Genomic DNA, 23,355 nt, shown 5'->3' on the forward strand with positions numbered 1-23,355 from the left:
AAAAAAGAAAGAAAGAAAAAAAAAGAATGCAGACCTCAGCAGTGGAAACATGGCCCTTGTTGGTAAGACCACCCATTGCTCTGTGCTCAACCTTACACTGAAGTGGGCTTATTTGGCATTTGGGGACAGTTAAAGCTTCCTTCCGCTCATTTGCTGGGTTTTCAGCACTAGTAAGAAGTACCCCCAAAGGAACGGGATCTTAGAGGTGAAAGGTCAACAGAGAGACCAAGATATATGAAGCCAGGGATTGCACGGGCAGGCAGTAAATGACATAGCACAGCAAGGCAAGGGGGAGGAGGGGTCTGTGCTGTGCAGAAGGGTCTCAGAGGCCTAGCATGACTCAACTTGCAATTTTCTCCTTACATCCTATCTCTGAGGCATAATGAAGTCATGTTCCCTCATATACACATCAACACTGCCTCACTGCCCTGGTCTCTGGTGCAATCCACCACAGTAGGACCAGATTTCTGTAAGAACCTCTCCCTTACCTTGGCCTGCCCACAGCCTCCTGGGTTGTTCTGACACAGTAGTTCTCAGTTTAGGCTGTACAATAAAAACTAGAATTCTAAGAATCCCTAGTCTGCACCCCAAGCACTAATATACAATTGATAGGAAGTTAAGACCCAGGCACAAGTGATGGGCTAGTTTCGGCTTTGTTTCTTTAATATCTCCCCTAGTGACCCAGGTCACTCCCAAGCTGACCTGGAACTCGCGATCCTCCACACCTGCCCAGATACTATGCTATCTTCTTTTGAGGAAAGGAGTCTTTTGAGAGAGTCTCCCTATTGTAGCCCTGACTTGGTCTGGAACTATGTAAAACAGACTGGCCTCATACTTGTGACTCTCCTCTTGCCTCTCCTTTCCCAAACGCTGGGATTGCATGTTTTGCCTCCATACTGGGGAATGGAGGGCCTGTTCTGTTCAAGTGTCTTTCCCTGAGCCTTACCTCATGCACATTCATTACTGTTACCTTTTGAAAGTCTGTCACGCGTGTAATGGGCGTGCCTGAACTGAGAGGTGACTGAGTGGGTCAACGCTGTGACAGGGGGAGAACACAGCGAGGTCGCCCTGAGAAGAACACCGAGCCAAGTCTGGGAGGCAAGGAATGAGTGTGAATGGTGTTCCGCTGCGTCAGCGAGGCCCGCCCCGCCCTTGGGAGGAGGATCCCGGGGACCGGAGCAGCCACGCGGTGGGGAGGCAGAGCAGCAACCCGCGGAAAAGGCGAGGGTCTTGCTGCTGGGGATAGGGCCGCAATCACCCTCCAACAGGCCAGGTCTCCAAGCCTCTGCAGTCGGAGCGGAAGGGGCGGAACCACGGTGAACAAAGCGCACAAGGTCCAAGGTCCGCGGCCCCGGGGGAGGAGAAGCGCCTGCTTTCTGCGCAGTCGCCCCGCCCGGACTGGGGGGCGGGACTTAGGCGACCCGGGGGTGGGGTCAGATCTGGGCCCGCCTCCACCAGCGCCTGTGAGCCCCGGAGTGCGTGGCCCCCCGACTTATTCTGGGGGCTTCAGGTGAGCCGGACCATAGAGGGGTTAAGGAGACTTTCCTCGGGGTCAGGTCATCTGTCTGACCTCAGGACCATCTGCCCTGCCGTCTGCCAACAGCCATCTCCGTAGAAAAAATGGGAGAACAAAGGGAGGGGGCGGTCCTGGGGCCCCTAAGAAAATTCAGGGTCCTAGGTACCCCGCCCCGCCCGCTGACACTTTCGGTTTCTCCCCGAGTCTTAGGTGCCGCCCTAGAGACCCTGGGCCCGTACTGGGCGCAGCTACCTCTTCGCCTCTGCCTGTCCGTCTTTGTTTCTGTGTCTGTCTAGCTGTTCCCGAGCTTGTCCCACTCCAGAACTAAGTCTCCCCTACGCCAAAAGCCCAAGACTCCCCTCCTGATTCCCATGGCAGGTACGTTGACGCTAGGTTGGGGTCTCCATTATTCCCCCCTGCCCCCACGAAATTGGGTGCCGGGTGTCGAACACATTCTCCAGGAATGTGCTCAGACTGGCTGCGTGGGGCCCTCCCTTCCTCCTGGGGAGCCACCGCCCTGCCCCTCCGCCCCATCATTCTCTGCCTCTTCTTACGTTTTCCGCGGGTGCTCCTGGTCCTTGGGCTGTGAAAGAAGAGTCCACAGATAACTTTCTAATCTACTCCTGCTCCCCTACAGGCTACTTGCCCCCCAAAGGCTATGCCCCTTCACCCCCACCTCCCTACCCCGTGCCATCTGGGTATCCAGAGCCGGTGGCTCTGCATCCTGGACCGGGACAAGCTCCAGTGCCCACCCAGGTGCCTGCCCCTGCTCCCGGCTTCGCTCTCTTCCCCTCGCCAGGCCCAGTGGCTCCAGGGCCTCCTGCTCCTTTCGTGCCATTGCCAGGGGTGCCTCCTGGCCTCGAATTCCTAGTGCAGGTGAGTGAGAGAGAGGATGGCTGGGAGGAGAACTGAAGTTCGAGGTGACGGATAAGGTCAACGCTGCTCTTAACTCTTTACAGATTGATCAAATCTTGATTCATCAGAAGGCTGAACGAGTGGAAAGTGAGTAGGAGATGGATGGAGCAAGATGGGCTTCATGATCTTTATGGCAGTGGTTAGCTTCTGGGCAGGTGGCCCCCGAGCCTCAGCGTGTTGCCCTTCCCAGCGTTCCTAGGCTGGGAGACCTGTAATATGTATGAACTTCGCTCCGGAACCGGACAGCAACTGGGTCAGGCAGCTGAAGAGAGCAACTGTTGTGCCCGCCTGTGCTGTGGTGCCCGCCGACCATTTCGAATCCGCCTAGCGGACCCTGGGGACCGCGAGGTGCTCCGGCTCCTCCGCCCACTTCATTGTGGCTGCAGCTGCTGCCCCTGTGGTCTTCAGGAGGTGGGCATGGCAGGTTTTGGGGTGGTTGGTGGGCAGTGTATGGTAAGCAGCGCAGAAAGAGTTGTGGCTTTAATAGGAGTGGGGGCGGTTTAGTTGAGGGTCTGAACAGTCAGAAGACAGCTGGCACCAGTGAAGAGCGCTGGCCAAGGTGTCCTGGCTTGACAGTAATCCTGTCTGCTTCCCTTTCCAGATGGAAGTCCAGGCTCCACCTGGCACCACCATTGGCCATGTGCTACAGACCTGGCATCCCTTCCTTCCTAAGTTTTCCATCCTGGATGCTGATCGCCAACCTGTTCTACGAGTTGTAGGGCCTTGCTGGACTTGTGGCTGTGGTACAGACACCAACTTTGAGGTATTATGAATTAGGGGGCGGTGATTTCTAGGCTCTTCACAAACCAAGATTGGGGGCGATGAGCTGGCTCAGAGGGTGAAGGTACTTGCCACCAAGTTTGACAACCTGGGCCCTAGCCATGAGTCCCATATTGTAGAAGACAGTTCCTGCAAACTGTCCTCCCCACACACATGCCATGGTGCACGCAATCAATCAACCAAGCAATCATTCAATCAGTCAATGTAATTAGAAAAACAAGAAGAAAAGGCAGTAGCCTCCGTGCTAACGGATGACTTAAGGTCAAGACCTGTCTGAAACCAAAAATGTCTTCTTCAGTCCAAGACTGCATGTTCCCTACAGCCCTGCAGGGCCTTAGGGAGCATCTGAGGCCAGCCTGCATCTAAAGTGGAGGACTGTTATCTCCCAGTCTTCCACTGCATACATTTGCCATGGGCTCGACCCAGGTAGCCCCTGTGCTTATCTGTAAGCATAGACCCTTTCATAATTTAACCCTTGGCTTGGCCTGGAAACCTAGAAGTCCAAATGACCCATCTAACCAGAAGTCCAGGTGATGTCCTTCTCCCAGAGACTTCCTCTCACCAACCCAGGACCAGAGGAACCCAGCTGGTAAAGACTCCAGAGTGAGGGTTGGGAGACTCTCTGGCTCCTAGCACTGCTCGGACTCTTGAGTTCTTTAAGGGATGAGTCCCCATTCTGATAAGGGAGAAACAACAGGTTTCATCCAGTAGAGGTGCTTCACCTAAGGTTGCCTTTTAAAAAGTGAGTCACCTTAGTAGTCAGAGGCAGTTTTTGTGGCCGAGAACCGGTTGGAGAGGAGATAATTGTGTGATCTCCGCGATGGGAATGTGTACGCTATGGGGTTCTCAGGGAGTCAGTGTCCCTTTCACACAATCCTGAATGGTCCATGCGTGAGGCACACTCTCAGGACTGCAGAGTTGGCAGCAGTAGACTTTGCTGAGCCCGGGACTAGGCTGCAGGAAGTTCCCTGCAGCTGCAGGAAGAGGCAGGAAGAGGATGAACAGGAGGTAGAAGGAAATTACTTCAGTTCTAGTCACTGGACCAGGAAGTCACTGAGATACCACTTAGTTTCACATGCCTTGTTATTGCGGAGCTCCAAGAGGCCAGCGAGAACCACAGTCCTCAGAGGCTACCCGTTGGCCCGTCAGCTAGGATTAGGTAGCCTCTAGATGAGGCTCATCCACAGTGCTGGAAAAGATTCTCCCCAGTCCTTCGCAGTTAAGAATCACACTTTCGGGAGGATTTGTGGCACCTCCCTTTGCCTTCCCAGCTAGGCTCCTCTGTCTCAGGCATATGCTTTGCATAGGACACCAACCATGGGTGTCAGGAATACTGATGAGCAAAGCAAGCTTAGCAACTCATTTATCACTAATATGCAGTTACGTTATGCATGGTCTTTGGAAGGCGGCAGATCCGAATCTAAATCCTAATCCTCACTGTGTGCTTATGTAACCTAGGGTATCTCAGTTTCCCTTCTGCTGTCATATAGAAACCCAACGCTATTGCGAAGAGTTCCTGAGCAGTCTACACAACTCATGCATGTACCTATAGAGTGAGACAGGAGGCAAGTGAGACTGTCAGCATCTTCCCCAGTCGGGTCCTTCTTCCCTCCCGCCAGGTGAAGACTAAGGATGAATCGCGAAGTGTGGGCCGCATCAGCAAGCAGTGGGGAGGGCTGCTCCGAGAAGCCCTCACAGATGCCGATGACTTTGGCCTCCAATTCCCAGTCGATCTAGATGTGAAAGTGAAGGCCGTACTGCTGGGAGCCACGTTCCTCATCGTGAGTTAGCTTCCCCTGCCCTTCCCTTCCTGTTATTAGACGCTCTGTTCAGTTCCCTGGACCCTTACTAGGTCAGGGACACGTATGGTGGGTTGCAGGTTCAGAGCTAAGTTAAGAGCTGATCGACACAGACCCAGCCAGATCTCCCATTGACGGTGACCTTTCCTTAGGATTATATGTTCTTCGAGAAGAGAGGAGGCGCAGGACCCTCTGCCATCACCAGTTAGAAGCCACCTCAGGATGAGGAGACCCATCTCCTTGACCAGAATTTAAGATGGTCAGCTGCCCTGGACGTTCCCTCCTGAAGCAACCCTTTCCTTGATATACACTGCGGCGGACCGACGAGGGTGGCCGAGTGGTTGGGAGCCGTTGTGTCCCATCCCTTCCCTGCTTCTCCTGTGGCCCTGCAGAAGAGCATGTATGAGACCTGTTCCTCCTTCTGTTCACCATCTCCAGGCAGTGCCTGTGCACACATTAGCTTTTAAACTTCCTTGCACACTCCTTCCAGCCTTCCTCTGGGGCCTCTGCATAGGCAGGGGCATCTGGAATCCTGGACTCAAGTTTTACCCCAGGGCTTGTGGGTAAAAGGCAAGCAGTACCAAAGATGGCAGACACCACCCTTCCCTTATGGCACTTTAGCCAATTAGTTTAGCTTCCGATTGTGGCACTCTGAGGGGATCCTTGCCTCCTCACTAATAGCTGTAGCGGTTGGGCCCCAGTGCCAACTCCCTAAGCCCCTGGGCCCTGCGGGTGCTTTCTGCAGCTTCCTGTGCCTTATTTAACCGTTAACCCCTTCCTTCCCCTACTGTAGGAAGGAGGCTGTGTCTTTGTATGTTGTACTCATATAAACTTTGAAACTTTTTAAACAGTAGAAGCCGGATGTGATGGGAGAGGGTAGATACCGGATAACACAAAGGGAGCGGCGTCAGCCAGCCTGTATAATCTACACTATTTGGATTAAAGGAAAAAAGTCCTTGAGTCCAAAAAGTTAGTTTTCATCACCCATAGTGATTCTGGACCAAACCAGAGCAGCTCCCAAGTCAATATCTAAGTTGGGTGCCCCATAGAGTTTAGGGAAGTAGCTAATGACAGTTCCGACGGTTGGTCAGTGATCCGGTATTGCTACTTGATCCTTGTCTGTAGTGAGTAGAGGCCTCCTCCAAAGCTTTTTCTTTCAAGTCCTGTTCAATTGGGAATATAGTAGGCAGAGTGGACTTGGTCTTGGTCCCTTCAGAGGCCAAGGAGCAGGGCTCGGAGGAAGCATTAGCCAGTACCTGAGTGCCCTATACACTTCCTGTCACTCCTCACAGCAGGTAAATCTCCCTCAGCGTGCCTCCGTCAAGACCTCATGTTCTGATTAGTCCGTAAGGCCAAGCCCTAAGTGGACCAGGTAACCCATGCTGGTGTCCATCCCTGAGGATACAGAGTTCAGGACCGGGCTAGGATGTAGCGACTGGCTGCTGACAGGTCCCACTGGTGATGCTCCAGGATGCGACGACAGTCTGCTCGGGACCGGTTACTAAGGTGGAAGAGCTGGTCTACCTGTGTGAGCAGGAGGTAGGACAGCTGACCACTAGTGGGCCAAACAGGCGACTGGGGAACCTGCAGAAGGGGTTAGCGTTACCTTGAGGTTCCGGATAGCAGAAGCCACATCTCCCCCAGTGGTTCTGAGTGCCACTTGGCACTCCTGGTAGGTGACACCATGCACACTCAGCTCTACCTGCGGAGGACAAATCTTTGTTTAGCCCTTGTGTCAACCTACAGGCCCTTTGAACATAAAGTCATTTCAGTGAGCCCTCACCTCTACAACCTTCCTCTGCCACTCGGGGTCTGACAAGGGACCTCCAGAGGGGACAGTGGCTTTGCTGGCTCCAGGTGCTCCAGTGCGGTGATTATGTGAGGATTCTCTTTTGGGCCGGGCTTTGTGGGGCTGGGTGGGCTGAGAAGAGTTGCAGATAATAGGTGGGCGTGGAGGCAGGTCTGGTGGGCGTGGAGGTAGGTCTGGGAGTCTTTGCGGCATAGCTCTTGTACGCCGAAGTTCTGGAGGACTTGAACCACCTCCTGTGGGTCTAGGGCCCAGGGACAGAACTGATTCCAGACTCTTGGAAATGCCTTCAGAGTTGAGAAAGAAATGCTATAGGAGGAGGCCCACCTCCCTGCTCTCTTGACTATCTGCACTGAGCTGTGTGATTTTGCAAGGATATTTAGGTAAGCTGGTTGGCCTTGTCCTCAGCTGTCTGTGTGTTAGATGGTATGCAAACAGAATCAAGACAGCTAGAGGCTCAAAGAGCAGTGTGAGAGCCAAAGCCAGGAGCTGCTGCCCAGTGGAGAATCAGGAGCACCTCTAATCTTAAATCTCAAAGTGCGCCAGGAGGAGATAGCGCACGCCTTTAATCCCATCACTTGGGCAGGCAGAGACAGGCAGATCTCTGAGTTCAAGTCCACCCTGGACTACAAGAATGAGTTTAGGACAGCCAGGGCTACACAGAAAAACTATGTCTCAAAAAGCCAAAACAAATAATCTGTCCAAAGATTACCATCTTTGGAGGAAGGAAATCATATACACAAAGGTACGGATTCAGAGTTGGGAAGGGGAATTGGAAAGTTGTTCCTGAGACCCTGGGTACCACCACACCCACCTCGCATCCTCTGCAGGGGCATCTTCGTTCTGTGGCTCCGTGCTGGGGGTAGGTCTTGTAACGTTGCCTTCTCTCTGTCCCTGAGAGAGAGTGATCTCGTTCATTCTACACTATTCATCCACATCATGGCCTCCTTCCAAAAAAATGTGTCCCACACATGACCCACAAGGGAAGCTCCAGATGGGGGCCGGTCCGTTCTCACTCCTCCATCTTGTTTCCCAAGTTTCCTCCCAGGGAAGTTGTGCTATTTGACCAGCAGTCCCCCCCAACCCAACTCTGTCCCCCCACCCTTTCATGGCCTTACCCATCTGTGCCCCCTCTGCATTTCTCTCCATGGGCAGGGGAACCTCTGTGGGCTGGATGGGTGACTGGTGAACCCCCCAAGTCTGCTAGTGTCACTGCGGAAGCCGGAAAGTTGCCCACTTTGAGGGTCCGGCCATTCTGGCCTTTCCAGGTTGCAGTGTCCAGGCTGTGGGAAGAGGAGCTGGTGAAGGAAATGGGGTCAGGGAGAATGGCAGCTGCTCTCGGGCCACATCTGCCCGGAGGAAGGGAAGCCTTTTTCTCTCCAACACAAAAAGGGCACTGTGGGCCAGGCAGGGCTCCAGCAGGGAGGGTGGGGCTGCACCGGGGTGCAGGGCGCAGTGGGAAAACGAAAAGACCCACAAGACCAACATTCAAGGAGTTGGAGAAAAACAAAGGGGTCCGGGAGTCAAGAAGGCTGGGAGAACACCTCCCTGGGGGATGCTTAGGGGGACATAAGGTTGTCACCTGCCCTCAATGATAGTGATGGGGTCACCGGGTTCCATCCGCAAAGCACCTGGCTCTGTGACCTCCCTCACACAGCGTCCCTCAGAAAGCCAAGCCTGTGGAGACAGAGGAAAGGGTGGCTGGGCTAAGTCATAAGGGTAATGAGAAAGGACCTTCCTCTGTAGCAAACAAATACACTCCACGTATTCCCTCCCTTCCCACTGCAACCCAAAGTGGGGGGGGTGCGGGGGGGGGGTTGCTGACCTGGGCCCCATGTCATGCTGAACATGGGATGCAAGAAACCACAAAGGAGACTCTTGTCTCTGTTCAAGGGGACCCAGTGAGTAGCAACCTGTTCACTCTGTTCCACAGCAAGCCCACCAGGTCTGCCTCCCGCACACCTCAGGGGCAGGCCCACGGCTCCGATCGGGAGCTCTTTCTCTCGCTCCTGCCTCCCAGCCACTGTCTGTATCATTTGCCTTACTGTTCTCAAGCCTAGCTAGATGAAAACAACTACTCTGAGCCATAGCCTTCTGCAGCTCCCAAGAGCCCTGGGAGTGAAGACCAAAGTGCTCTAAGGGTAGATGGGCTGATTCAGGGCCCGGCTCTGAAGTCACGTGGGTGGTGAAGTCACGTGGGTGGTGCTACTCTCTGCACCTCCACTTACTGGGTGACTTCGATAAGTCACTGACCTATCAGCGGCTGAAGTGCCCCATCTGTTAAATAGAGATTAAGAGTAATTACCTCCTGGAGCTGTTAAACAAGGATAAAATGAGTGACCGGGGATACCTGTAAGGCTCTTCACAGTCTATCACACTGGTCAAGTGTTCTAAACTCTCCCTGACGAAGTCCTGTTCACATCTGCAGCTCTGTTGCTTCCCTTTCCCCTCCCACACTGAACCTCTTTTCTTTCTTTCTTTTTTTTTTTTTTTTTTTGGTGTGATTTTTTTTTGAGACAGGGTTTCTCTGTGTAGCCCTGGCTGTCCTGGAACTCACTCTGTAGACCAGGCTAGCCTCCTCGAACTCAGAAATTCGCCTGCCTCTGCCTCCCAAGTGCTGGGATTAAAGGTGTGCGTGACCACGCCCGGCTCTTTTCTTTCTTTTATTTATCTATTTCACTTTTCTTGTCAGGCACCCGTGAAAACCCACTACTGTCGTTTCTGTGCCTTTTTTGTGGCCCAGAAGCAAACACCACCTCTTCCAGCTACATCTTTGCAGCCCTTGGCTGCCGCCTCAGGGTTCTGCACTTCCTGCAGGAAGCGACTGAACCTGGTTCTGAGCCGAGTTCCAGATTCCAGCCCAGGCACCAAGCCGTGTTTGTCTTCTGCATGGAACGCTGGGTGAGAGAATACAAGGAAGAAAGGCTATATGTGTATATGGAGAGTTAGGAATTCTCACCTCTTGAAGCAGCCCTTCCAGGTTGGAAAAGCTAGGCCGGTCTGCAGGGTGTGGGGCCCAGCAGCGCAAGGCGAGGGAGTAGAGGGCCCTGGAACACAGGGGAGGCTTTGGCAGCCTGGCTCGGTCCTTCTCCAGTCGCTGTAGGATGAGATATGGTGGGACACCTGCCCAGGGTTCCTCACCTCCAGAAAACATTTCCCAGAGTGTCACGCCAAACATCCACACATCAGAGGCAGACGAGAAGGCTCCCTGGCGTAGGCTCTCTGGGGCACACCTGAGGAAAATGGAAGTTAAAAGTGGCTAGGTCTATGCCCAGCTCACCTTCCTTCCACTGTGTACCCACTCTCTCCATCCCGCCCCCCTCCATTAGCCTCAAAAATCCTTTCTGTGCCTCTTGACCTGATGACACCTCTCTCCTGCCTCCTGTAGAAGAGTAACAACCACTCCCTCCCCCCAACACCCCAACCGCCCTGCCCCCTCTAGTTCCATGCTGGCTGTGGCCCTCTAGCCCTGTTCAACCCAGACCTGCCTCAAACCAGACCATCAGAGTACGCCCCCTCACCAGGCATAGGGGATAGGACGGGGCCCGCCCATGACGTAGCGTCCCCGGGCGCCTCCCAGTGGCCGAACCAGTCCAAAATCCGCCACCTTGATCATTCGAGGTGAGGCCAGCAGCAGGTTGCGGGTGGCGAGATCCCGGTGCACTAACCCACAGGACCCCAAGTACGCCATGGCTCCTGCCAACTGACGCAGAAAAAGGCACAGCAGGGCCACAGGCAGTGGGGGTGTCGGTGCTGGGGCAGTCAGGCGCGCATGCAGGGAGCCCAGTGGCGCAAGTTCCATCACCTGCAGGAACAGAGAAAGTCATGTAAGCCAAAATCTGGCCCCACTGGTATTTCTTGCTGCACAGCAAGCCTGGGGCTATGAGGAAAGCAGAGTCCTTATAGACTCACCATCTGTAGAGGCTGGCCCAGTACGAGGCCATGCAGGCGCAGCACGTGTGGGTGCTCTAGCTTCATCATGACAGATACTTCCCGCAGGAAGTCGCCCAGTTCTGTGCCCATCGGACCCTCGGGACCCACACGGAGGGACTTGACCGCCACTGGGATCTGGAGGTGGGGGTGGGGGAAGGAAGCACCCAGAGTAACTGCCCATAGCCAGAACAGAGGGCATAAAGGATAAAGAGAGCACAGGTACCTTAGATTAAGCAAACCCCTTGTGGGTAGAAAACTGGGAACGGGGGTGGGGGTCGGGGGGCGAAGAGAGAAAGAAAGAAAGAAAGAAAGAAAGAGAGAGAGAGAGAGAGAGAGAGAGAGAGAGAGAGAGAAAGAAAGAAAGAAAGAAAGAAAGAAAGAAAGAAAGAAAGAAAGAGGAAGAAAAGGAGAAAGGAAAAAAGGAAGGAAGCCCCTTAGACACTCACACTCTGCCCACTGGGTAGTGTCCATAACCCTCGATGTACAACACCAAAGCAGCCTGAACCCAGCAGCTCCCCTCTGCGCACAGCACCCTCTGGAATCAGACACTTGAGTCCCCCCTCTGGCTCATGGAAGCACAGAGGACTGTCTGAGCGTGGAGGGATCTCCTTCTGTTCGGGAGCAAAGCCCCCAAGTATCTGAAATAGGAGTAGGAATTTGGGAGTAGGGAGCCCTGATTAACCCTCCCAGGCACTCGGCCCGGCCTATCATCCCTCAAAGACCACCCTCAACAAGCCCTCAACGACCACCATAGCACATACCTTGTACACCCAATTCTTGGACTTGACCCCTGACCGGTACCTCTTCAGGGCTTCATTAAGTCTGCGCTGGGCTGGGGAAGACCAGAATTAGAGGGTGAGGGTAGAGTGGGGGTGCTGTGGAGGACAGAGAACCAACAGTCAAGCCTGAAGTGTGGGGGAGCAGGGCCAGCATCTGGTAGGCTGGGGAAGCTACAGGGCCGTAAGGCAGAGGTTCCTCACCAGGCCTGCCCATGCCTATGTTGTCCAGGTCCTCAGGCCTTACAAAGTCAAAATGTTCTGGCCGAGTGACGTTGAGTTCCTCAAGGATGGGCCGGTAAAACTGGGCCAGTTGAACATCCCGGAGTAGCCGAAGGAGCCACAGGGAACTGGCTTCAGGGAGCATGTCTGGGGTCAGATGTCTCAGGAGGATGGCCGACTGCTTTAAATGGATGGCCTAGGGCAAGCACCAAAGACAGAGACAGAATCTCAACTGCCACCCTAACACAGCAGAAATGCCCAGGGATGCAAGATATCCAACCTTCCTAATGCTGTGACACTTTAATATAGTTCTTCATGTTGTGATGACCCTCAACCATAAAATTAGTTTCATTGCTACTTCATAGCTGCAATTCTGTTGGTTAAGAATCATAATGAGAGCCGGGCGTGGTGGTGCACGCCTTTAACTCGGGAGGCAGAGGCAGGTGGATTTCTGAGTTCGAGGCCAGCCTGGTCTACAAAGTGAGTTCCAGGACAGCCAGGGCTATCCAGAGAAACTCTGTCTCGAAAACAAACAAACAAACAAACAAACAAACAAAAAAACCAAAAAAGTTTTAAAAATCATAATGAAAATATTTTTGGAGACAGGGATTTGTCAGGAGAGTTGTGACCCAAAGGTTGAAAACCATTGCTTTGACCCTATGGCTTACTGCCCTTGAACTCCAGACCCTCAAATACTGTGCCCATTTAGTTCCCAGCACACATTGACTCGTATACAACTGAAACATATCCCCTCTTCATATATGAGACATTTTGCCTACCATATACAAACTAGAGATGCCCTGTTATGCTAACACACCATACCTCAGGAACATAGGTATACTAGGTGCAGTGCCTCCCACCCACTACCACCTCTCTCTCTCTCTCTCTCTCACACACACACACACACACACACTGAGACCTACAGATATACTACAAAACATGCCTAAGACAATCAGAACATGTCGCCTCAAGTCCAAGATATTCCCATACTCTGCCACAAAAAGCAGGCATACTGCAACACGCCCTCACACAGGTGTACTTGAGACACAACGCTTCTCTGCCTCCACAAGTCAAAGATACCTAGATATATCACCACCCATCTGAAACTCCAAGGATCACATAAACAAACACACATAATGAGGACACACTACCACGTCACCCCAGTAATGCCCATGGTCATGGCTTCTTAAACACCCGAGGCAGCAACACTGAAAATTAAACAGATATCAGGGCTGGGCTGTTAATCGAAGGCTAAGCCGAGAGCCAAACTTAAGATACTGTTCGCAAAGCCGCCTAGACTGCTAGGTGTGTGGTCCTTCCACACCCACTTGAGCTCAGTTCCAGGTACAGTGCCCAGGTGTTCTCCTGCGTCATTCAGCCTAAGTCAGCTACCAAACAGTCCCACCAGCCATTATTAAATAAGGCTCTAGGCCTCTGGGTCCGGGCTGCCTGCCCAAAGACTCTCTTTTACACACCTGTCTCTCTGTAGTTATACCACGAGGAAGTCCTAGATCGGAGGTCTGAGGTGGGAGGTGGAGGTGGGGAGCGTGGGGAGTTGGTCACCCCAGGCGGCCTGAGAACTGAGAGCAGAAGAAAGTTCAAATCCAAAAAGGCCCTGTGTTGCACCACAGATAGGAAGGGAGGAGCGGGGAGAAAGCAGCCAAGAAGAAATCCTGAGAGGGAAGGGAAGGATCCGGGAAAAGGGATCCAGCGACGCACCCCAAAGGGAGCCCGCTGGTCCCAGGCCCGGGCGCCCCTGCTAGGTGTGGACTCTCACCTGGCGAAGGCGGAAGAGGCAGCTACGGGGGCCGCCCAAGTGGCGGGCATTAAATCCTAAAAAGGGCGGGACCCCAGGCTGTGGAGGGCGGATCCTGGAAGCTGGCCCTGAACAATCGAGGACCAATTAATTCCCTGGTGACACTTTGTGGCGGAGCTCCTCCCACTTGTAGGACAGGTGAGCCTCTAGGCCGTGGTTAACCTTCCTTCCGCTTGCCTTGCCTTTCTTCACAGTCTTGGCAGTCTTCCTCACTCTCCCTAGATCTCTTCCTCCCGGCCCTGTCCCATATGCTGTTCTTCCCCAAATCCTTCACCGAAACAGTAGCATCTTGTAGTTCTCTGCCCAGGTATGGAACTGTAGGTTAATCAGGAAATAGTCACTGCCTTTAGGAGAAAGGCTCTAACAGGCATTTTGTGTCCCTGGAAGGGAATCGAAAAGGCACAGGATGCTTTAGGATGGAGCCAGGCGCTGTTACCGACATCAGTTTTGGTCCTAGACAGTCAAGAAGTGAGGCACTTCTATAACTCAGCCCCCCAACCCCAACCCGAGCCTATGTCTGTGTGCCTGCATGGACAGAGGCCAGGAGAGAGTGCTGGATCCCCTGAAACTGGAGTTAAAAGTGGGTGTGAGCCACCAGAGTAGGTGCTGGGAACTGAGTACTCTCTGAAGAGCAGCAAGTATCCCTAAGTGCTGAGCCATCTCTCCAGTCCCAAACCCACTTCTTTGAGATTTTGCAGCCCATGCTTGTACTTGCAGATATCTGCCTGTTTTTGCCTCCCTAGTACTGGGTTGAAAGTTGTAAGCCCTGTTGGAGAGTTGGTTAAGAGCACTCTTCCAGAGGTCCAGAGTTCAATTTTCAGCAACCACATGGTGGCTCACAACCATCTGTAATGAGATCTGATGCCCTCTTCTGGTGTGCACTCATAAATAAATAAATAAATAAATAAGTAAATAAATAAATAGTGTGAAAAAATGCTTGATGAATTTTGGGGGCTGGTGAGAAGGCTCAGCGGTTAAGAGCACTCCAAAGGTCCTGAGTTCAAATTCCAGCCACCACATGGTGGCTCACAACCATCTGTACAGCTACAGTGTACTCATATACATAAAATGAATAAATAAATATTGGAAAAAAAGAAAAGTGGATCTCTGGGATCCTGGAGAGTGCTTCAAGGAGAGTCATTCTTTCTCCCTTTTATTCTGAGGTCCCAGAGAGGAAGCTTCAAGGCTTCGGTCCAAGGAAGAATGCATGCATGAACACGGCAGCCGCCATTCCTTCACCTCTGTTTATCGAGCAACATGTGGATGTTCCAGCATTCCTGGGTAAATCACACTGCAATTCTACACATATGATTTCCTACCCCTTCTCTGATCCACCAAGTAGACACGCTATTAATTGTTCCCCCTACGTCTGTCATTCTTATTACACTGTGGGCTCTGCAGGGTAGGAAACCGGCCTGTCTCCTCCTGTTGGTGTTTTAAGTCCCAGAACAGTGTAGGCATGTAGTAGGTGCGATGTACGTTAGTTGTAAAGCAATCTGTCAGTCCAATCTGATCTGATGATGTCTGTGCATGATCTGTCATTATTCCCTGCTTTTAAAATAGCACTGGTATTTCTTTGTTTTCTTGCGTAGTTCTTAGATAATGATCTTTCTCTATTTGTTATATGCACTGCTATATTTCCTCTGTGAATTCAGAATTTTTACCAGATTTGGAGAATTCTCAGCAGTATCTCTTCTTATTGCCTACTAAATGCTATAATTACATACCTAGTCTGCTTTTCTTTAGATGTGGGAGTATACTAAAATGACCATATTGCAGGGATAAAGACAAACTCCTGTGATCTCAGTGTTCAGAGGCTGAGGTAGGGTTTAAGTTTACAGATGGTTGTGAGCCACCATGTGATTGCTGGAAATTGAACTCAGGACCTTGGGAAGAGCAATCAGTGTTCTTAACCACTGAACCATCTCTCCAGCCCATTTATTTGTTTGTTTGTTTTTCTAGACAGGGTTTCTCTGTATAGCCCTGGCTGTCCTGGAACTCACTCTGTAGACCAGGCTGGCCTTGAACTCAGAAATCTGCCTGCCTCTGCCTCTGCCTCTGCCTCTGCCTCTGCCTCTGCCTCTGCCTCTGCCTCTGCCTCTGCCTCTGCCTCTGCCTCTGCCTCTGCCTCTGCCTCTGCCTCTGCCTCTGCCTCTGCCTCTGCCTCTGCCTCTGCCTCTGCCTCTGCCTCTGCCTCTGCCTCTGCCTCTGCCTCTGCCTCTGCCTCCCAAGTGCTGGGATTAAAGGCATACGCCACCACTACCAGGCTTCTCCAGCCCTTTAAAAATATACATTTAAATCACTACAAACCTCTATAGGCACCAGGCCCCCAACTGATCCACAGATATACATAAAGACAAAAGTCCCATACACATAAATTTTTAAGATAAAAATCTATGATTAAAAATGTATTTTAGGGTTAGAGAGATGACTCAGTGGTTAAGAGCACTGACTGCTCTTCCAAAGGTCCTGAGTTCAAGTCCCAGCAACCCCCTGAAAAACACTCAAGGCTGCCTGGGCAGCAATGGTGCAACACCTTTAACCTGGCTCTAGGGAGGCAGAGGCAGGCAGATCTCTGAGTTCAAAGCCAGACATCTACAGGACATCCAGGACTACACAGGGGAAAGACAAAGTCTTACTATGTAGCTCAAGCTGGCTTAGAGATTCACTGTGTCATTCCAAGGGGACCCAATGCCTCTAGCGTCTGCAGGCACCTGTACCCTCAAGAACTAACACACCCCACCCCACACCCCATCCCCGTACACATATTTTCATATTTCACATAGATTCTGAAATGTAATGTTGTCTGACCTAAAACTCATTGTGTACTGGCTGGGAACTCCAGCAGTACACCTACCTTTGCCTCCTGAGTGTGGGAGTTAAAGGTCTGTACCACCACACCAGGCTACACTTAAAGTAATAAAACTTTAAAACTTAAAAGAGTAATTATGGAGCCGGGCATGGTGGCGCAAGCCTTTAATCCCAGCACTCAGGAGGCAGAGGCAGGCGGATTTCTGAGTTCGAGGCCAGTCTGGTCTACAAAGTGAGTTCCGGGCTGGAGAGATGGCTCGGTGGTTAACAGCACTGACTGCTCTTCCGAAGGCCCTGAGTTCAAATCCCAGCAACCACATGGTGGCTCACAACCATCTGTAATGATAACTGAATCTCTTCTGGGGTGTCTGAAGACAGCTATGGTGTACTTACATATAATAAATAAATAAATCTTTAAAAAACAAAAAACAAAACAAAAACAAAAACAAAGTGAGTTCCAGGACAGCCAGGTCTATACAGAGAAACCCTGTCTCGAAAAAAAAAAAAAAAACAGGCAAACAAACAAAAAAGAGTAATTATGCTGAGAGAATGGAGACAGACAGAGAGAACATACTTTATGACTTTGTTTATATAAAGTTTTAGCAGTGAGAGCTGACTCAGGGGTTAAGAGCAAGGACTGCTCTTCCAGAGGTCCTGAGTTCAAATCTCAGCAACCTCATGGTGGCTTACAACCATCTGTAAAGTGATCCGATGCCCTCTTCTGGTGTGTCTGAAGACAGCTAGAGTGTACTCATATACATAAAATAAATAAATGAATAAAGTTTTAGGAAATCCAAGAAGAGAAATAAGGAAACAATTGGGAAGAGACAGGAAACCTGTAGGGGCGGAGGTTTATTTTCATTCTCTTGATTACACCAAAGGCTTCCTGGGTACATACCCATCAAAAATTGCCAAACTACGTACTTTAAATATGACCAGTGTCTTGAATACCAATTACACATTAATAAAGGTGTTTTGCAAAATGTCCAACAAATAAAAACAAACCCAATACCTGTTGTCAGGTATAAAATTTAAAAAGTAATGTGTTAATTGAGTGTGATGGTCACTCCTGTGGTCCCAGTACTCGGGAGACTGATGCAGGAGGATTCAGGTTGGAGCCAATAGTGACCACATAGTGAGTTCCAGGTCAGCCTGATCTACAGAGAAAGCCACTGGCGGCTGTGTCTCTAAACACCGTCAGTGACAACAAAAACCCACCTAATGGTTTGGAGATGTTGCTCAGTGGTAGAACACTTTCCTAACACATTCAAAGTCCTAAGATTAATTGCCAAAACCACAGAAATAAATAAATTCAAAATGAGTGAATATATCTCATTGTGAGGCCCTGGGAGGTGGCTTAGCAGGTGAAGGTGCTGGCGAGCATTCCTGATACCCTGACTTTGATCCCTAGAACCCACACTAAAAAGCTGGCTATTTAGCCTGACTTGGTTTTTTTGTTCTTTGGTTTTTTGACTTCTCAGCCAGCCAAGGGCTACATAGAAAGACCCCCATCTTTAAAAAAAAATCTGGGTGCTGTGGGTGCTGTGACATTCATCTGTAACCCCAACACTCTATTGGGGAGACAGGAACCTGAAACAGGAGACTTGCCAAGAATCTCTTGTAGGCCAGCTAGCCTGGAGTCCACAACACAGCAGCAGCCGAAACCAGAAAGACTCAGAGGTGGAAGGTGAGTGTTAAGTCCCAAAAGCTGTCCTCGAGTCTTCGCATGCTTTTTTGCCAGGCACACATTATTTAAAGTGAAGTGTCTGTACGTTTGTCTGTCCCCTCACCCCCGTCTAGTGGCCTGCTCTTGGTTTTTTTGTTTTTGTTTTTGTTTTTTTTTTGGTTTTTCGAGACAGGGTTTCTCTGTATAGCCCTGGCTGTCCTGGAACTCACTTTGTAGACCAGGCTGGCCTCGAACTCAGAAATCCACCTGCCTCTGCCCCCCAAGTGCTGGGATTAAAGGTGTGTGCCACCACGCCCGGCTTTTGCTCTTGTTCTTATCACAGATTAGTGAGTTTTATATTCTATAAGTAAGTCTTTTATTGAGTATATGTGATTGTTCTGTTTTGTTTTAAAGACAGGAGTATCTAGCCCTCTCCTCTGCCCTCCCTTTGAGCATCCATGTGTGGGACATTGGGCTATGCACAGACAGTCTGGTCTCCAGTAGAGCTGAGATGTTGAACCCTGGGACCCGGTGGTGATAATTTACCTACATGGGACCGAAGGAGTTCTCTCATGTCTCTTGGTTCCCTGGCTCCTGTAGAAGTTACCGCCCCCCTCAGCTCCCACTAAAGGAGTGTGTGGCTTTCAGTCACATAGGCAATGTCCTAAGCTTCTGACCTTCAGGCTATACTCCTCCCCAGTTACCTAGCAACAGAAAAGATAGCAGCATACTTTAAAAGGGGCTGTTTGGCCCCTCCTTGCTCACTCCTCTCCTCTCCTCTCTCTTCCTCTCTCTCTACCTCTTACTCTCTAGCCTTTCTTCTCTCTCTCTCTCTCTCTCTCTCTCTCTCTCTCCCTCTCTCTCTCTCCCTCTCTCCCTCTCTCTCTCTTTTCCCCCTTTCTCTCATCTTGGCCATGGCCACCCCTCTCTTTCTTTTACCTTCTCTCTTTCCCCCTGCCTTCCTACAATAAAGCTCTAAAACCATAGACAGTCTCTGCTCATCAAGGCTGTGCTCACTCTCGCCTGTGTGGGAACCTCAGCCCCCTCTCCCATAACCCCGGGCTACAGGGTGTAACCCTGGGGCCCCTTTTGGTTTTGGGGGCTTCCCCTTGTCTACCCCCCTCGTCAAATGGGTCAGAGGCTTGAATGCCCACCCAGGGCTGAGTGGAAAGCGTTTGGCAGCCCTCCCATGTCCGCCTGTCCAGAGTATAGGTGGAACTCGGCCAGACGTGGGCTATCCTCCCTCCCTGCTCTTTCCCCTAGGCCCCTTTTTAGTTCCCACACCCATGGGAGGGTGCACATAGCCACATTTACACGTGCACACATGCACATGCAGTCTATATGCATATATAATATACAAATACCACACACACATGTTTTAAACTTATATAGTTTTGAAGCCAGCTATCCCTATGAAGACCAGGCTGGCCTCAAACCTGCCTGTGCCTCCTGGGTACTGGGGTTACAGATAAGAGCCAACATGCCTGGCCTCATTTGATGTTTAGATTCTAATTATACATCCTTACAGATATATATTTTTTTGTTGCTGCTGACTCTCAATTATGATTAATTAATTCCTTGTGTGGCTAATGACTCATGATCTGAGGTGATGTACTATTGATCTTAATCTATAGGAATCCCAGGACCAAAACTTGGGATGTTTTTCTCCAGTGAGAACTTTCTTTTGTTTCTTCCAGGAACCAGAGCTTACAAGCACCCTGAGTCATCTTTCAGGAGTTCCAGATTACTGAAGCAGCCTCAGTCCACCCACACCTTGAAAGGAAGGTAATGAAGTTGTATGCAATAGCAATACTGCCGAATTAAACGAATAGACACACGATAGATAATACAGGAGAACGGATAAATGTGAAGTCTTCTTTTCCTTCCAATGCTGAGGATTGAACCTAAGACCCTGTGTACTCTACTCAACCACTGAGTGAATACTTCCACTGGACTGGAGAAAGCTATGAAGGCATCGTGGGAGAGCTAGTATGAGCTGAGCCCCAAAGTACCCAGTAGATGTTGAGAAGGCATTCCAGACCAAAGACGCAAAGCATCCATCCCATCAGTGTCTAAGCTGGAGCAGCAAAATGACCATGGGGAGAGGTACTCTCCTGCCAGACTTGATGGACTTAGTTCCATTTCTGGGATCTACATAACAGAAGGAGAGAATCAACCCTTACCATCATCTCCTGACCTCCACAGGAGTGCTACAGAGCATGCGCATGCATACACACACACACACACTCACACTCACACTCAGACACACTAACTAAACAAGTAAATAAATGTAATAAAAAGCCAGGCAGTGGTGGGGCATGCATTTAATCCCAGCACTTGGCAGGTGGATTTCTGGGTTTGAGGCCAGCCTGGTCTACAGAGTGAGTCCCAGGACAGCCAGGCCTACACAGAGAAACCCTGTCTCGATAAAGCAATAACAACAACAATATAAATAAAGCATCCTCCCTTGAGAACAACCGGAAGGAGAACCATTTCCAGCAGAGATGACTATTGTTTGCCTCCTGTTACAGAAACCTCCACAGTAGGACAGAGGCGGTGGAAGCTGGAAGCTCACTGGCGGATCGGGAGCCAACCGCTCCAGCTTTCCCAGGTGACTTCTGCTGGCATTTTGTAAGCCCCAGATTTAATTGGTGTCTCCATCAAGCTACTCTAGTCCTCCCTGCTGGATGCAATAAACTCCTGTTTCAACGTCTTGCTGTCCGTCTGCAGCTTCGATCTATCTGCCACTCCACTTGCTGTTTGTTCTTTTACTTTTGCTTGCTATGTACTTAATAAGATCACTCACTCAAAACCAAAAGTACAGCTATGCAGATCGTTCTCCAAACTATACAAAATTGGGAGATGCAGGTAGGAGGAGTTTCAAGGTCACCCTAGCCCACATACATTAATATGTAAACATGCGTGCTTATTTGTATAACTTATATAAATATATGCAAATAAGCAAATAGTGCTATAAAGGAAACTGATGAGTAGTCAATTGGAAAGATACATCAGGTGAGGTACAGGGGTGGGGCAGGAGTTCCTATGTGGTTTCTGTACTAGGTATCCTCTCAGAACCTTCCTGTGTTTCCCCAAGCCACATGCCCGCTGAGTAGCACTGTGCTGAGTTCACAATGGCGGCTCCATTATATAGACATCATGCAGGCATCATATACGGCCTTCTGTGATGCACTCAATCTGTAGCCGTCCTTCCCATCTCAGCATCTGGGCACCGAGGCTGAAAATCCCAACCATCTGGCCTCAGACCCCATTCTCCTGAGCCTCCTCATTAACATAAACTCAGGTAGGACTGAAAGGGGCTTAATCCCAATGGCAACAGATGTTCCTGGCACCGTTATCACTTGGGAAATTCCGAAGGTTTTAGGATCTCTGTGGCAGGAACTGGGACAAAGACCAAATATACATTTCTTATTATATCCCAACATGACAGATGGAGAGGAGGCTGAGAATTGGGGGCATTATAGCTTGGACTCCTGGCCTAGGTCTTCCACACTCCATCATGCCTCAGCAGGATACACAGAGACTCACCCCCCCCCATTTCCATTTTAGCTTGAGGGGAAAAAACAATCCAGGAAATTAGCCTTTTGGGGAGCCTTCCACCACCCCACCACCCCCACCCTGCCGTCCCCACACTATTTATCTCTTCTGTTCCAACTTAGAAGTTTTTACCCCTCTTATCCTCACCTTTGCCTGTAAAAGGGAGTAGGATATGGGAGCTTGACCCTCTAACCACCCTTCAGAAGCTTCTCCTCCCAGCTAAGATGGCTTCCCATTAACATCTTAGACTTAGAGCCCCAGATTGGGCATCACCCCTTCCCCAGCCTCCCTCTGCCTTCCCTGCAGACACACGGAGAAGGATGAGCACATCTGTCTACAGCAGAGGACCAGTTTCTCCTGCATAGGATCCAGCAAGAGTAACAGAAAGGGCATCTGGATACTCCCATACGGCCCTGGCTTGACTGAGGCGGATTGCCAGAGGAACACAGCCTGAGTGGGGTCCATCCACACAAGATCCTTGCTCCTAGAACTGCGTTAGGGCTGTTAGCTTTTCCTTTGCTCGGTTCAGGCCACCTCGTCCATGGCAGTATGACACCAGGGAAAGGCAGCTCCGTACACTGCCTCACCCCTCTGAAGTCAGTCCGTAGACTTGGAATAGTTTTTCCAGCCAGGCCTTACCGTGTGCCAAAAACCCATCCCTGGTTTACCATATCTCTTCCTTTGCATCCCAAGACCTTTGTTCTCTTCCACTGCTGCCTCACCAGCCTGCCAGTAACTTGCCTCCTTTGATAACAAATGCTTTGTCTTACTAGGGCGTTATCATTTCGCATGCCTGGCTCCAGTGTGATACGTGCTCAATAAACGTTGTGGAACACACGGATGGGATACAGCATCTCCTGGTGAAGCCCAGGAGAGCAAGTGCTCCTTCGCTAGAATTGGTATAGATGGGGACTTTATCAATATGTATCCTCTTTAGGATCTAGCAGCCACTGCGCTTGTCCCAGGTTGGCGCCCCAGCTTTTCTCAGGCCCCGGCCCTCACCCCCACCCCCACTCCCCTGTTACTACTTCACTACCTCCTAGGGGCCTCAAGCCCCTTCTTTTTCAGGTTTACATTCGCCTCATCCATTTCCAGAGTTGCTGCCTGTTTGGCTTCAGACCCCGAATGAGGGGCTGAGGTGAATACTTTACACATCAAAGCAACCTGGCCCCCAGCTTCTCCCAGCATCCCCAAGTCCCTACTTTTCAAACCCTGCCTTGAACTTTCCAACCCAGGTGCTGGGCTGCCCTTCCTCCAAGGCTCCTCCCTATATAATCTAGACATTTTGGTCTTGCCCTCTCTTTTCTTCTCCTCTTCTCTCTCTGCATACATGCCCTTCCCTCTCTCTCTCCCTCACTCCCCTACCCTCTCACCCATGTTTCCCCATGGCAACTTCCCTAGCCATGTCCTTGGGGCCAGTGAACTCACCTGCTTCCCAATAAACCTGCCTTTAATGTAATCTAATCTGGTTTAAATTGGCTCATTTCACCGGCTTCAGAGAAAAAAAAAACACTACTGGGTAGACACCTTCTGTTCATAGCTACTGTGTTTTCTCTCTATATATTTTATTTTATTATTTGTTTATTTATTTTTGGGTTTTTTTTTCTTTTTCTTCTTTTTTGGTTTTTTGAGACAGGGTTTCTCTGTATAGCCCTGGCTGTCCTGGAACTCACTCTGTAGACCAGGCTGGCCTGAAACTCAGAAATCCACCTGCCTCTGCCTCCCAAGTGCTGGGATTAAAAGTGTGCACCACCAC

General features: G+C 50.7%; 2 protein-coding genes and 1 long non-coding RNA gene across 14 annotated transcripts; 2 read left to right on the plus strand and 1 right to left on the minus strand.

The window, feature by feature from the left end:
* The first annotated feature begins 1,190 nt into the window (after nt 1-1,190).
* Nucleotides 1,191-6,877, plus strand: Plscr3 (phospholipid scramblase 3). 5 transcript variants are annotated; one of them, NM_001168497.1, is made up of 8 exons: nt 1,191-1,341; nt 1,727-1,894; nt 2,154-2,392; nt 2,476-2,518; nt 2,622-2,842; nt 3,033-3,194; nt 4,831-4,992; nt 5,163-6,877. In NM_001168497.1, the coding sequence occupies exons 2-8, from the start codon at nt 1,888-1,890 to the stop codon at nt 5,217-5,219; spliced, it is 891 nt and encodes a 296-aa protein (NP_001161969.1). In that variant the 5' UTR covers nt 1,191-1,341; nt 1,727-1,887; the 3' UTR covers nt 5,220-6,877. The 5 variants fall into 5 exon arrangements, 4 of the variants coding, with proteins under 4 accessions (NP_001161969.1, XP_006534221.1, XP_006534219.1 ...); XM_006534156.3 differs by lacking the exon at nt 1,191-1,341 and adding an exon at nt 1,349-1,510 and having other exon boundaries at nt 1,721-1,894; nt 5,163-5,863; NM_023564.4 differs by lacking the exon at nt 1,191-1,341 and adding an exon at nt 1,436-1,510.
* Nucleotides 5,382-13,549, minus strand: Tnk1 (tyrosine kinase, non-receptor, 1). 3 transcript variants are annotated; one of them, NM_031880.3, is made up of 14 exons: nt 13,526-13,549; nt 13,224-13,328; nt 11,731-11,944; nt 11,512-11,582; nt 11,197-11,388; nt 10,730-10,885; nt 10,339-10,622; nt 9,777-10,050; nt 8,400-8,494; nt 7,936-8,100; nt 7,632-7,711; nt 6,794-7,104; nt 6,617-6,712; nt 5,382-6,534 (listed from the first exon to the last, which is right to left on the minus strand). In NM_031880.3, exons 3-14 carry the CDS (start codon nt 11,891-11,893, stop codon nt 6,421-6,423), a joined length of 2,001 nt encoding a protein of 666 aa, NP_114086.3. In that variant the 5' UTR covers nt 11,894-11,944; nt 13,224-13,328; nt 13,526-13,549; the 3' UTR covers nt 5,382-6,420. The 3 variants fall into 3 exon arrangements, 2 of the variants coding, with proteins under 2 accessions (NP_114086.3, XP_006534617.1); XM_006534554.3 differs by having other exon boundaries at nt 5,838-6,534; nt 13,468-13,530; XR_879778.2 differs by lacking the exon at nt 13,526-13,549 and having other exon boundaries at nt 5,838-6,534; nt 6,794-7,061; nt 13,224-13,518.
* On the plus strand, nt 13,435-23,063 carry Gm32708. Of its 6 annotated transcripts, XR_879973.3 has the most exons (6): nt 13,435-13,702; nt 14,728-14,845; nt 17,962-18,062; nt 19,739-20,147; nt 20,573-21,345; nt 21,906-23,063. It is a non-coding gene; the product is annotated as a predicted gene, 32708 (long non-coding RNA). The 6 variants fall into 6 exon arrangements; XR_388785.4 differs by lacking the exon at nt 17,962-18,062; XR_879972.3 differs by lacking the exon at nt 17,962-18,062 and having other exon boundaries at nt 22,373-23,063.
* Nucleotides 23,064-23,355: the final 292 nt, after the last annotated feature.

Source organism: Mus musculus, chromosome 11, assembly GCF_000001635.26.
Source record: "Mus musculus strain C57BL/6J chromosome 11, GRCm38.p6 C57BL/6J".
Classification (NCBI taxonomy): Eukaryota; Metazoa; Chordata; class Mammalia; order Rodentia; family Muridae; genus Mus; species Mus musculus.

What these genes read in the sequence shown, in the direction of transcription:
- Plscr3 (NM_001168497.1), top strand. An exon ending in GAAGGCTGAACGAGTGGAAA is followed by an intron (nt 2,519 to 2,621) that starts GTGAGTAGGAGA and finishes TGCCCTTCCCAG; the next exon opens with CGTTCCTAGGCTGGGAGACC. An exon ending in GCCCCTGTGGTCTTCAGGAG is followed by an intron (nt 2,843 to 3,032) that starts GTGGGCATGGCA and finishes TTCCCTTTCCAG; the next exon opens with ATGGAAGTCCAGGCTCCACC.
- Tnk1 (NM_031880.3), bottom strand. Translation starts at nt 11,893, where the DNA reads ATGCTCCCTGAAGCCAGTTCCCTGTGGCTCCTTCGGCTACTCCGGGAT. An exon ending in CCAAGAATTGGGTGTACAAG is followed by an intron (nt 11,389 to 11,511) that starts GTATGTGCTATG and finishes CTCCTATTTCAG; the next exon opens with ATACTTGGGGGCTTTGCTCC. An exon ending in ATCACTATCATTGAGGGCAG is followed by an intron (nt 8,101 to 8,399) that starts GTGACAACCTTA and finishes CTCTTCCCACAG; the next exon opens with CCTGGACACTGCAACCTGGA.